We start from the raw sequence: 14,188 nt of genomic DNA, 5'->3' as shown, positions 1-14,188 counted from the left end.
TTCATCAGTAGAACGCTTTTCCTATCTCAAATCATCCTAAAAGATCTCCCAGAATTTAAAAATAAAAATAATAATTTAAAATATCATCCATAAAAAAAAATTCTTTAATTTTCAGCCATGTTGATAGAAATTCGTCCAAATTAGTCAATTTTAAGTTCATCATCTTCAATCTTGTCTAGTATGACGTCAGTAGCACAGATTTACGAAATAATCAATAATTGGTCGCTTTTCTTTGAGGTATCTTGTCATTTGCTCTCTAGCCGATGTTCGTATTATTACGTCACATTGTTATTTTCTTGAATGGCGTCAATTTCAGGAGAGCAGTAGCTATATACTGCCCGTCGATTCTTTAATGAAAATAAGGTGGTTAAAACGTTGCTGCATTACAGAGTTATGCGAAATTAGTTTTAAAAGTTATTTAGCCGAAAATTTTGCGATTTACAAGTTTGCAGTTTGGACGGAACGGAACGAACAGTAAAGTTTTGGTGAGGCAGTTTCTTGTTGATTTCGCCAGCATGGCGAATGCTGATATGATTTGAAGTGTTGAAGTTAAGAAATTTTAATTTTTTTTAGAAACGACGAATGTTTATCAATAGATAAAGCGTTCAATATTAAAATATACTTTATTCTGCGTATTGGGAAAAATGAAGATGAAAGTTCTGGCCTATGTGTAGAATGTCATATGTTGATTCAGGACAGTACTTCAGATTTCAAACCGTGTGATTTTCTTCCATCTGGATAATTGTAAGTAACGTTTTGGTTTTAATCTTGAGTGAAATAGAGTGTCAGAAACTCGAAACCTGCATTGAAAATATTTACTTTTAACCTTCAAATTAATCGAGTTAGACACAGTGTGGTGTGTTTTATAAAATATAGCAGTGTAAACATGCATTCGTAATCCCTTCCGTTCCCAAAGGATCTACCTAATTACTCAGGCAATATGTGACGGCTTGTGTTTATTTAGAAAAGGGGGGACATAGAATAAATTATGAAGATAACGTAAGAATAGATTCCTTTGACGTACTTTCCTTTAAGAACGACCATCCTATAACAACAAAATTAAAATCAGTCAAATCTCAGATATGCAGTCGTATTCGTTTTCTTCTTTTTATGATTTTACTTTTTTGGCCATGTATTATTTCGATTCTTATGTAAACAAATGGACAAATGGGATAGTAGATAGGAGTGACGTTCTCTGGTGTCGAATATATATAATATACCTAGAATTTTTGTCTAAAGTATTCGTATGAAAGTTTGAAAGTTTATTCCAAAGCTGTACTTTGGCTGAAAGCTGATAATTTTTTTTCTATTAAAATTTCGATAGGGCCAACTGGTTTTCCATATCGTACGTTTATTCATATAGATGCTGAGATAAAGTAAGTGGCAAAATCGCTTCACAATATTTACATTGGCCTTGTGTGCCAACAAAAACGTCTTTACGAAAGAATAATTTTCATTTGTGTGTGTGTGTGTCTGTGTGTGTGAGGTGTGAATGCGTTGTAGGTTAGATTAGATTAAGATTTCATAATTTTGTGTGTATATATTTTTTTTTATTGTGCATGCTAGGTTAAGGTTTTCTTGAGATTTGGTGCCTATAAATGCGAGCTGTAGTATACAGCCATAGAATTTAGAGTGTGTTCATGGATGAGAATACTAATACAAAACGAAGAAGGCACATGCATGTAAGCGAAACAAAAGATTTAAAATTATATAATGTGAACGTTGATGTGATGTTTGAATAAAATTAAGAATGTCATGTGTGTATGTGGAATCTAAAGAAAAATGCTTAGTCACGATTAGTGACATGTACTTGGTAACTGTTAGGGTTCTATTCCTTGAAGTAAAGGTTTAGAGAGTACAAAACCTGGTTTATTTCGTACTTGAGAAAATGCACAGTAGAATATGAAAATTTATTTGGTTTGGTATAGTACAGCTTGATCAGTAAGTGCATAATAGTTCGTCTTCCTGTCCGTCGTGCTAATAAATCTGAAGGGAAATGACATAAAGGAAATTTTACTGGGAACCCATCGTTGGATGTCACGAATGTTGAATTTGTTTTATTTTTCAAATTTTTCGAGTTTCTATATTTTTTTTCCGTTGCGCAAAACTTCATTCAGATAGTAGACTTGTAGGGCAGGTCTTCTGAGTTCCGATTCTTTCTCCCATGACTATTGAGTGAATGAGTGCATCTCTGGTTGCGAGCTATTTTTCTGTGATGGCCACATAGACTTGTAGCTGGTTAAACTGGTGATGTACTCAAACGCACCTTGGTCCCGAGAAAGCGAACATCTGAGAACAACAGTAGACACAATCATATACAATACACACATTATATTGTAAGTTACTATTATTATTATTATTATTATTATTATTATTATTATTATTATTATTATTATTATTTATAGCAATGCCGCGTATAAACATGAAAGATAGGTGGTTTGTATCTGAATACTAAAAACTAGTTGAGTACTGACCTTGGTAGTCGTGAAGTCTAGGAGCAAAGGACATCGTTTACGAGGTTCTGGGTTTGAGTTCCGGAGGACACACATGTTCAAAACTGCTTGGCCCGGGTTTAGGGTTTTCAACGGCTCGAGCGGCTCGGCTCACAGCTCATTCACTATCGAGCCGAGCAAACATCTCACCCACCCAAACCGACACGAGCTGATGGCTCACCCCAACCGAGCAGGCTCGAGATGATGAGTCATCAGAGACGAATCGGTGTCTCATCTCAATCAAGCCGGCTCGAGCTGTTCGCCCAGTTGAACCGAGCTAAGCCTGTTAATATCCCTACACGGGTTGGGCTTCTGCTTCGGCTCAAAACTTTCACAATGCATGTCTCAGGCTTGGTGGTGAGAACTACGGTATATACGTATGTTAATGCTCACGACATTTGAGGCTGCCTTGTTATAAAAATCCATTGTCGTCTTGTTAATATGCGAGCTATGTCTCACCTCGTGAGCAACACTAAAAATATTCCACATTACTCCTTACATTTCTCATAGCTTTCGCTTTCCAGTCTAATCAGGCAATGATTTCAAAACGAGTTAAAACGAGCTAAAAGAGCGAGCCATTTTTCGAACTCGATTCGACTCAAAACTCGACCTCAAAACAGTGACTTGGCTCGGAACTCGACTCGAGAAAATTACCCTTGACTCGACTTGAATTCGCTTTGAGTTTCGAGTCGAGTCGAATTTTAGCTCGACTCGTGCCCATCCCTAACAAAACCCTCATGGCTCAAGCTGGAATCTCTACAGGACCCCATACATCAGAGAGAAACGCTCTACCACTGCAGCCCTTTGTATTATCTTGTTAATTTCACAATAATTAAAGAATTTAAAAATATCAAAGCCAAATCATTAAACTAACATGAACTCTGAATAATCGAAATAATTGTTATAATCTTGGGCGCAGCTACTCTTGATATAACTAACTTACAAGCGGATTTGAATATATTTGTTCCAAATAACGGTTCACGCACAACGGCCGCTTTGAAAATTAAGTATCCTATTTTGCACCAGTAATGTCTGTCTTATTTCACACGAATTCGTCTTACACCATTGCTTATTGCTCACTGTCTTCCAAAATAGTAATAACTCAATATAGTTACAGTGTATGAATGCTTCAGCGCAGTGTTACTAACTCACATAAATTACATGTTGTAGTACATCGGTAGTTTCAGTATTTTGATAACTATCTATATATTTGTGACAGAGAAAGTGTATATCAGAGTACTATGTGGGTGTGATTTAAGAGTCATTGGAAAGGCTATGAAAAGACAAAAAATACAGAACTTTTTCACAGAACTATTTAATAACGTTTACAAATGTAGCTCAGAATAGTTGGAGAGAGAACTGTTACGAAGGTTTTTTGATCTAGCATCTCCTTTTTGATATACATTGAAATGATTTTTCCATTTTTATCATCTCCAAAATAAAATAGCACGTACAAGACCGCAGGCATTTCCATTATTTGTTGAGTAGACATGTTGCTACAGCACAGTACTTCACAACATCAATATAACGAGATATGCCAGGCCAGAACTACAAGTCTCTCTTCAAGTTTAAAATGTATGTAGGAATTTTTTTTTCTTTTTTTTTTTTTTCGTAATCCATTGAAACAACGAATGGCCATTCTTGGAATAAAATAGAGTTTAGCATTGTACATAAAATGCTTAATAATAATAATAATAATAATAATAATAATAATAGCCTAATAATAATAATAATAATAATAATAATAATAATACAAGCGGATTGGTTTGCATTTTGTGATCTGCCGCTACTAGTGGTTATTTCAGATTTTCCCTGCGGATGACATTGAATGAACCAAATGTGAAAGTAGTACTGCAAACATACTGGTGATCCAGATTAATCACAGTATTAGTAATGCCCCAAAGTTAAGTTACCACCTCCCAGCCACCCCTAAAATTATCATTGGCTGATACTAGTGTTCTGTATAGTTTCGAATTTTCTTGGTTTTCATACAAATAGTTTCTTAATATGTGAATTTTCCTGCAATCTATATCTTCGTTCTACTTCCTTTCTTACTAATGAAGACCCTTTCTATAGCACTCTTTCTCTGTCAATATTGTTTTCTTCTCCACTTAAGTTCTACTAGTTCCTTCTCTGTCCACTTTATTACTCTGAATGTGTATATTAGAACTGGTACTGCAAATATACTGTAGTTTTACTTCTTTTTCTTATTTCGCGTACGATTGTCGAAACAGTCATTTAAGGTTAGTGTAAAGGGACAAGTTTCCCCGATAGATGTCACTATAGTCTTCGTATCTCCCCATGTATTTTTTACCTTTCACGAAAATTTACAATTTCTCTTACAAATTTCAACCTAGAAACTTCAAGCTTTTAAAGAAGGAACTTCATAACCTATTAAAAGAAACAATCCGTGCCGATTTCTTATTTAGAATTTTCTTCCTTGTTAAAACAGTTCCATTGTTAAAGGTTTGGCTATCCATTTCAACAATCAAGCCTTTCAACAATGAAGAAAATTCTAAACAAAAAATCGGCACGGATTATTGCCTTCGATAGATTATGAAGTGCTTTTCTTAAAAATTTGAAGTATGTAGGTTGAAATTTGTAAGAGAAATCGTGAATTTTCGTGAAAGGTAAATAATACATGAGAGAGATACAAAGATTGTAATGCCATCTATCGCCAAAACTTGTTCCTTTAAACCAATCTTAAAGAAGGCACAGAATTGATTCATTGTTTATGAAAGGCAGATTATGTGCTCTAATAGATATTCTTCTCTTATACATATTTTTAAGAACACAAGGCACATAAGAAGCTATTAAGATTTCTCTACCTTACGGCCCATTACGAGCTATAGCTATCCAGGTGGCTTTATTGGATAATTAGGTATATTGTAATCATCATATTTCCTTCCATCGTGACTTAAGTTGAGGGAGAGACTTGGCGAAACGAGAAATAAAGTCTGTGTTTCGTCGTCATAAATTCAATAGTTGGTCTCAATTTCGCTCACAGACTATAGTTCCTACCTTGCTTCCAGAGAGGAACACGGTAGCCCAGTGGTAGAACACTAACTCCTGGTGCGTGGAGTACCTGGTACAATCTCCAGCCAAGTAAGTTTATATCAACATCGTGCCCGTGGGTTTTCTCGAGATAGTCATGTTTCCTCCTACATTCTCATTCCACCAATTCTTCCATCATCGTTCACTTGGCTTAATCATCCGTCTCCCTTAGCCTAAAGGGCATAACCATAGGGCGTTAAGCTGAAAGATTTCATTTCAGTTTCTACCTCACTTCTAGAAAGTATCTAAACCAGAAAACGGCAAATGTGTGATGTGATTTGTAATCTGCCAATCTTATGTTGATTTTCCCTGTGGCGTCTTGCTCATATCATCATTATCATCGTAAATTTGTTCATATTTGAAGAATTGAGACGGATATCTAATAGTATGCTACCTCAGTTACGTATATCCAAATCGCCGATGTGTGGCAAAGGAGTGAACATTTGTGAACTGAGTCATTAAAAGAGAACAAGTTGAACAAGAGGTACATGAAGTGGAATATTTCGATTAGTCACAAATCTAAGAGTAGTGCCAGCAAACACATCAATAACCCTTGTTTGCTTATCACCTCTATTTTGTATCAACATTAGCTTCCTTGCTCCGTGTGAGTAGTTTCCCGAGAATCCGAGCAGCAAACTGTGACGTCACAGAAAATCCAGTTAGAAATTACTGTGGTATGTTGTCAATGCTAAAACTTGTAATTTTTTGTAAAGGACTGTTTTATACGTCAACTTACAGAGATTCAAACAAGATAATTATTTGAATATGATCACTACGAGAAAAGTCTGTACAAGAAAAAATAAAATATTACTGTTTATAATTTTCCAAAAGTTACTTAAGTTTTAATATCACTGATTGGTACATGTTTATAAATGTGCTCAGTGGATTTTTCCCTAAAATGAAGAAGACTCAAAAAATATTCAAAGTTGGTAATAATTATGTTTTAAAACATCATAGAGAATGGGATTTGGTATGTAAGTAATTCTTAGATTTATCCGTATAGCAATGATGTTAAGCTATTGCATATTTGTGAAACTGAAATCATAAATTATTATGGTGCTAATTTCCCAATAGGTCTCCGCTCTATCCATATACATACTGTATGTGCAGATAATTATCTTAGTTTCTTCCTTTAAGTAGATGATATTAACTAGAATACTTTCTCTGTTTTCTTACGCTAATTATACGTAATTCATCTGTGAAGCCAGATAATGAGTAACACACATGACGTTGAGAATACAGTTAACTTTGTTCAGCACAAATGCACCTCAGTGTCATATCATTGGTTGTTGCTCTAACCTTAGCATAATCAGAATAAACAAGGAAAACAGCAATCTGAAGTAGACGACTGTTATATTGAACTTTTTGTTAAGTAGAAGTAAAAAGTTTCTCCGACATTAGATTGCGTCTGAAGCCTCCGAGATGTTGATAGATGCTCATGAGCGACTGCTTGAGTGTAGCTGATCAATCTTCTGTGGGTATATATATAACATGGTATCTAAGAATGTACAACTGATATCGCTATGTACAAAGGTATTTTCTGTCTCAAATGTGTCGCGTGGAATTGTATTTTAAGCGGAAAGGAGACTGCCTACGTGTAATAAACGTTTGAAAGGCCAGAAGATACGTTAAATTTTATTGCTTTATTCTTGAGAGTTTAAAAACAAGTTAACGTGCTAGATTCTTTCGTAGTGATAACTGCAGCCCACGCGAACTTAATATCCTTCTGTGTGTGAGACACATTCTGGATAAATAATAATAAATCTTGCTGTTTCTTATCCCGCTCAGCACTAATAGGTGCTAAGATATTGTCTTATCTGGTCTACTATTTATTTCGAGAGGCTGTTATCCCGAGACATAATTATGGAAGAAGCTGTGATATTTTCTTTCTCTATTTATTTCTATTATTAACCCTCTTTTATGAGAAGAGGTAATTCAGTTATCTCAACGTCTGTTTAGTGAAAATATTTTCGGTGAAAAGTGGGTCTAGCCAGTTCATGTGCTTTCCAAAATATCAATTATTGTTTAGTTTAAATCAAGAAATTCACCCTGAGATAGATCAGTTACAACTGTTGGTATATTATGTATTATCTTTGAACAATTACGGAATAGTGTTGATATATTATGGACTATATATATACAGAGTTGGGAAAAGCACTGTAACATGTATATATTGATAAAACAACTGAAATCAGTATCAAAACTAAGGAAGACGTTCAGAAAATGTGAGTTAGGATAGGTTATAATAGATAAGAATACACCAGGTTACTTTAAAATACGTGAAGTTTCCATTTCATTTTGCGTGTTTACTTTAGTTCTTGTACGTTGCAGTAATAATTTTATATGTGTTGTTAATGAAACACAGTATCAGGAAACAAGGCAAATTTTGACGGAAAGATACACTTATAATGTTTCGTACAAATACATGTGGGGGTAGCAATGTTACACTCTTTGGTAGAAAGTGGTAGATTTTAACCCTTGGTAAAGCAAAGGATAGGATGAATAAACCAACGAACATGCAATATATATGTAATGATCACATTTGTTATTAGATACCCAGTTGTCATCATAGGATACAAATTTCTAACTGGGTAAGGAACGCGGTTTTACTATGAAAGAAATCACAGTGAACAACACGTTGAGCGAAAGAGAAGACATAAGGTACTGTAATAAAACAAGTGTTACAATATATGCATATTCAAAGATTCAAAATTAGTATAGCTGCAAATCCATGGACTACGCTATGGATATTCTAGTTTGTCACCACTAATTTAGGTTTGCCGTCAGCTTCTTTCCTATTCCGTATAATTTACTGAGAAGAAGTTAGAAAACTGACGTCACAAAGCATTCAGTTGGAAAGGACTGCTATGGAATATAGTAAACAATTGTAAAATTAAAACAATCCGTGCGTCTCTGACGTCAAATGAGATGATCTTTAACAATTTATTAATTAAAGAAAATTTCAGACTTTGGTCGAAAACAACGATCAGACTAGGATGTGGACGTTTCCCTCAGTGAAGAAGTAATAGCTAACAACTGATAATACAGTGAAACATATACTATAACTCTAAGTAATTCAATGATATATAAATCTATTATTCTAGACAAATCATCAACCATATTAATCAATTAAATGATTAATACTGTTCTGACCAGGGTGTATACTTATTTATTTAAATTAAAATAAGTCGTAAGAGTTACAATAACTTAACGTTATCTTCATCAGGCGCTAACTGGAAAAAATATCTGCATTACATTTAATTAATTTTGTTATATAATTTTAATTGTTTCATTTCATTATTTCAAACTTTTAATATGGAACCATCAGGTATTGTTATAATTTACTGTTTCATTTTCAATTTGTAGTGTAACCTTTCTTATAATGAGTATTATTATCACTTTTTTCTTTTATTATTATTTTTATTCTTATTTTTACAACTTATTCCGAATAACAGTTAATTTTGAAGTTTGCTCTCAATGCGATATTCTATCATACAATTTTATTTTTATTGTTTCTCTTTTTTTCATACCTGTGATTATTATTAAGAGTTAAAATTATTAAAATAAAATTAAAATAATATAAAATAAATAAAATTATATAAAATAAAAACAAAATAAAAAGAAAGTTATAAAAGTATAATAAAAAACAAAAGAACTTGCAATTTTCTAAATAAGGTTATTTGAATTACTTCGAAAATGCCGAATTTAAGCACATGAAGGCAAAATTGTTTAGTAACAAAGGTAGCGAACAGAAATAATTTCGCTAAAGAAAAATTCAAGAATTCTTTTATTTGAGTTCTCATTTTGACATAAATTGTAGGGGGTGGGAAACTCTATTAAATTATTAAACCCTAGAACATTGAATATTTCTCTTCCAAAAGATCAGGCGAAATAGGAAAACGCTAAATAAGAATACATGTTTCGCCTATACCTACAATGAGACAGAGATAATGATATAAATTGCCAGCATTGCCTGGCGAAACATTAATATGCCAAACGGAAATATACCTTAGTCCAGTTAGAAAGACAGCGAAAAAATTAGAACTGTATTTAATTTAACTATCCACAAACGATAAACTCACAAAAGCTAGGTGTTTGAGTTTTGACAGAAGATCTTACAACATACTGATTACACATTCACAGCCAGGAAGGAGCCACAAAAAATCTTTTACATTTCTAAAATTATGTTTAACTATATGTAGCAGTAGTGGATCATACACATCATACGCAGTTAAATTATGTTATAAATATAATAAATAATATTTTCATTATTACTTAAAATACTAATGCAATACTATAATTATAAATTTAGCAGGAGAATATGGCAACAAATACATTGTTACCTGAGCAAAGGAACTTAACTTTAGAAGAAGACTCATGAATATTTTATATAATTTCAAGTCCCAGATTCGATCATCGATTAAGCTCATAACCTTCAGTGTTTAGGCAACATTAGGAGATATTAGGATACAGGTGAATAAACTAGTAGAGTGGCACGTCGTCACAGTCCGAACCAGAAATTTAGAGAAAGATGTGAAATTTCTGTACCACATATAAAATCATGTATATTTCTTATAAATAAACAAGTAAACAATAGTGATGATGAACTGATTAATTTATTATATTCTCACTTCACTTTTCAGTACAGAAGCTCAGACGATATCTACTTCTTAAATTAGTTTCCGAACCACTAGTGCACCCACCAGGAACCCCATCATGGAAAAGTCACGTTTTAACTACTTGGTGATTATTGTAACCTAAACTTAAATCTACAAAAAAATATACACTTAAATTCTTCGGTGAACCTTTATTCTTTGGCTGTACTTCTCAGTACTCTGTACTGTATACAATATTTATCCACAAATACAGTAATGCTTTCGTATTTCCTCAAACAATATCTTTAATCAATGTCTTAATAATCTTGTCTTAATCTTGTCATAATCTATATCTTGTTTGTTTTCACATGCTTAACCTACTCTCTCAAATAAACATATTAGTATGTGCCTCACTTACAAGCGCTTTGCGCCTTGTTCAAATATCTAATAGTGACAAAGGATGCCTAACGAACAAAAATTACTAAAAGAACTTGAAGAGGAAGGTACCACTTTAGCTGGTACTATATTATGAAATACAATTCTAACATTGTAGATCTTATCTCAAAGAATTCAATAATATGTATAATAAAATTATGAATGAAGAAAAATGAAATGAAATTAAGTCTGTAATTTAACCTCCTGTAGTCACTAACGATTTTAAAAGATTTTGCCAGGGGGTGGAGACTTCACTATACAAGGGATGAAAATTACGGGAGAAATGCTGATAATCCACATTAAGAATTATCTTAGATATGATCGTGGGGAAATTTTTCCCAAGGCACGCCCTGGAATCATCAATACTAATGTTTACACACTTCAAACTAAAGAATGGGACACCGTGGCTCAGTGGTAGAGTGTTCATCTCTGGTGCGTGGGGTTCCTGGTTCGATTCCAACTCACGTCAAATGGGTTTTTGTGGTAGACAATACCGCGTTCGTCGATTTCTCGAGGTTCTTTCATTCCTTCAACTTTCTTAATTCCACCATTGCAGTCATTTCTCATCACCTCCGTCTCATTTAGCCTAGCCCGTATAACAGTGGAACATAGAACTGAAAGCTATTTAGGCTAAAGAAGACTGATAATTAATGAAAGCGATGATTGTAAAAGATTTGGCGTAATAAGAACATTTAAACTCACTTGGTCCGAGATCAAACACAGGCACGTCACATTAGAGATGAACAATTAACCAATGTGCTCCATGAATGACAAAGTTTTACTGTTTTGTTACTATTACCTACATATGTTTCATAACTTTTTTTTATACTTTCAGGTACAATATGGTATTTTCACTGGTGACATATGTTGTACCTATGTTTTCAATGGCCATTTGTTACACGTCCATGGGAAGAGAATTATGGGGAAGTCGTTCCATTGGTGAATTGACACAAAGACAGTTGGACTCCATAAAATCAAAGAGAAAAGTAAGTAACCTCTCACGTAATATATAATTGCATGTTCCTTTTACCCATAGAGTGACATATAACGTCAATGTGAAAGTTAATTTTTAGAAGTAATGTTATAGCATTGTGTTATTGTACACCGTATATTGTTTCTAAGTATGCGGCATTAAAAGACAGAAATGATTTAAAATTTGTCTATAATCATAAAGCAGATCAACGGTATACATTTTAGTTAATCGTGGTACATATTGCAGCAAGAATTCTCAATACACTTTTTCAAATACCTCTTCATAGGGGTTACACATTCTTTTTCTCCTGTTTGTTTTGCGAATCTTTTTAACGAAATTTCCAATTAGAATTCGGATTATTGACCTATCTGATTGTCTTCTGATGCAATTGGCTGATCGGCCTCTGCGTCCATATTTGTCATCCACAAGAAAAGTTGTTTTATTTGATGATATCAAATTACTTAGATGTAGCTGTACTGCTTAAAATTACGTATTTATGGGAAAACTTAGAAAGGATTGTTTATTTTCTTTATTTTTGACCCCATTAGTTTTGTAATATTGAGATGCAATTATTAGTAAAAACGAAAAAGGCCCTAGTAGTTACTACACGGGATCCTCCAAAAATTAAATGAAACTCAAATTATATTCTTTCGAAAATTTATTTCAAAAAATCAACTATTTTCATTTGAATCTGGATTTTAAGATAATTTTGAATTGATCAAATTTGTATATTTTTAACCGAATTCAAGAAAAGAGTTTTTCAATTCCACCTGCTGACTGTGATAATATGGAAATTAACTGACTTCATTGCGTGCATCTTCATACATAACTGCAATATGGATGTACTGATGTTGATTATCCTTTTTCAGTTTCAAAGAATATATTTTCTCGTAAATTTCATATAAATTTTATCATGATCTAATGAAAGTTTTTGGAGTTTGACTATGAAATTTCTAAACAGATGATAGTGTTAATACCGTGTGTATATTCACGAATAATTCCGTAACGTGTAAACCAATTATTATATATATTTGGTGACGTATATTTCATGAAACGGTCCATTTTACAGGAAATTATTGTCCCACATTTAGTTTATGTATCTTAATTAAACTATTGGGGTAATAAAATAGTGGAAAAATTAAATACACTTAACAGAAAAGTAATCAACTTCAAAAGCACACTAAAAAGCAGAATATGAAAATAATAAAAATTATCAACCGACTTCAGCAAAAGTGCTTTAAAAGAGCAGAAAATTGAAGACACAATAAACAGAAAATAATAAAAGCGCTAACAGTCAAAAAATAATGAATTACTACAATATCTAAAAAAAATCCAAGTATGAAAACAAATCAAACTAATACCTAATATATAATTAGTTTGGATGGTAATTTTATGAGACATTAATTTGTTTTACTTGACACAAACTTCAAAATTGTTATAGAAAATAGTCACGAATTATTTTCTTCTTTTTAGCGTTTTTATTATTTTCTGTCTTTTAGCGCTTTTGTTGAAGTCGATTAATATTGTTTTCTTTTTTTTTTTTAAAAAAAAAGTTCTTACAACATTGAGACAAGGGTCTTAAACTGCTCAATTGACAATTGTATTACAGTTCATTACTATTTCACTTGTTACCTACTGTAGCGGATTATATATTGATTTTTACAGTGTAGTACAATATTTTTACCCAAGGACGGTTCACAGATGTTAAACTATTATTATTACTATTATTATTATTATTATTATTATTATTATTATTATTATTATTATTATTATTATATCTTGGTTTAAACCGCTTTCAGCTTAATAATCTGACGGCTGTCTCTGGCTAGTGCGTATTATTTGAAGTTGTTTTTTTTTTTTTTTTTTTTTTTTTAAAGAACTTCCTGGCCATATGATAGGTGTCTAGTATTACTGATGTTTGTGAGTTTGTTAGAAGATGTTTTGCGTTTATCTGTTCAAGTTGCGTTACAATACTTTTAGGGACAATTGCAGTAGCTGAGATAATGATACGTTTTACTGTAATTTATTGACATTTCCATAGTTTTATTTTCGTCTGCCACGTCTTTGTATTTGGTTATTTTTGTACTGAATGTTGTACTTATATAATGAGTCAACGGCACTGCTACATCTATGAGGGTTACTCTTGGTCAATGTTATTGATAACAGTGATGTCAGGTCTGTTTGCAGGTACAGTGACATCCGTTCTTATTTCTCGATCCCAATAGAGTTTGAATTTGTCGTTTTCAACTACTGTACCTAGCTTGCATTTGTAGTATGGCTTGGTATCAGCAATTAATTCCATGTTATGTACCAAAACTGGTGAATACTTTTAGGAACATCGCTGTGTCTTTTTAAATAGTCTGAAGGAGCCATTATACGGCATGAGCATATGATGTTTTCAATTGTTTTTGATATGTGTCTACATTTTCTGTATTATTATTATTATTATTATTATTATTATTATTATTATTATTATTATTATTATTACTATTATTATTATTATTATTATTATTATTATTACTATTATTATTATTATTATTTATGAAGTCATATTGTCTGTTCTCTAAACTAATGTTTGATTATTTCGACTGCCCGTTTGTTTCACGATTCAAAGAAGTGTACTTTTTTAAAATCAGTTA

At 32.6% G+C, this 14,188-nt stretch overlaps 1 protein-coding gene across 1 annotated transcript in view; it reads left to right on the top strand.

Moving 5' to 3' along the window:
• LOC145678744 (tachykinin-like peptides receptor 86C) overlaps positions 1 to 14,188 on the top strand; it is a gene marked incomplete in the record, with an annotated part of 805,565 nt that overhangs the window by 668,341 nt on the left and 123,036 nt on the right. Inside the window, 1 exon segment of the mRNA XM_081749208.1 lies at positions 11,412 to 11,562. Within this exon segment, the coding sequence (XP_081605334.1) occupies positions 11,412 to 11,562 (151 nt within the window).

The sequence above is a fragment of the Thermobia domestica genome, chromosome 1 (genome assembly GCF_964235325.1).
Source record: "Thermobia domestica chromosome 1, izTheDome1.hap1.1, whole genome shotgun sequence".
Classification (NCBI taxonomy): Eukaryota; Metazoa; Arthropoda; class Insecta; order Zygentoma; family Lepismatidae; genus Thermobia; species Thermobia domestica.
The sequence above is the reverse complement of the archived record's forward strand: the minus strand, read 5'-3'. Positions and strand labels throughout refer to the sequence as shown.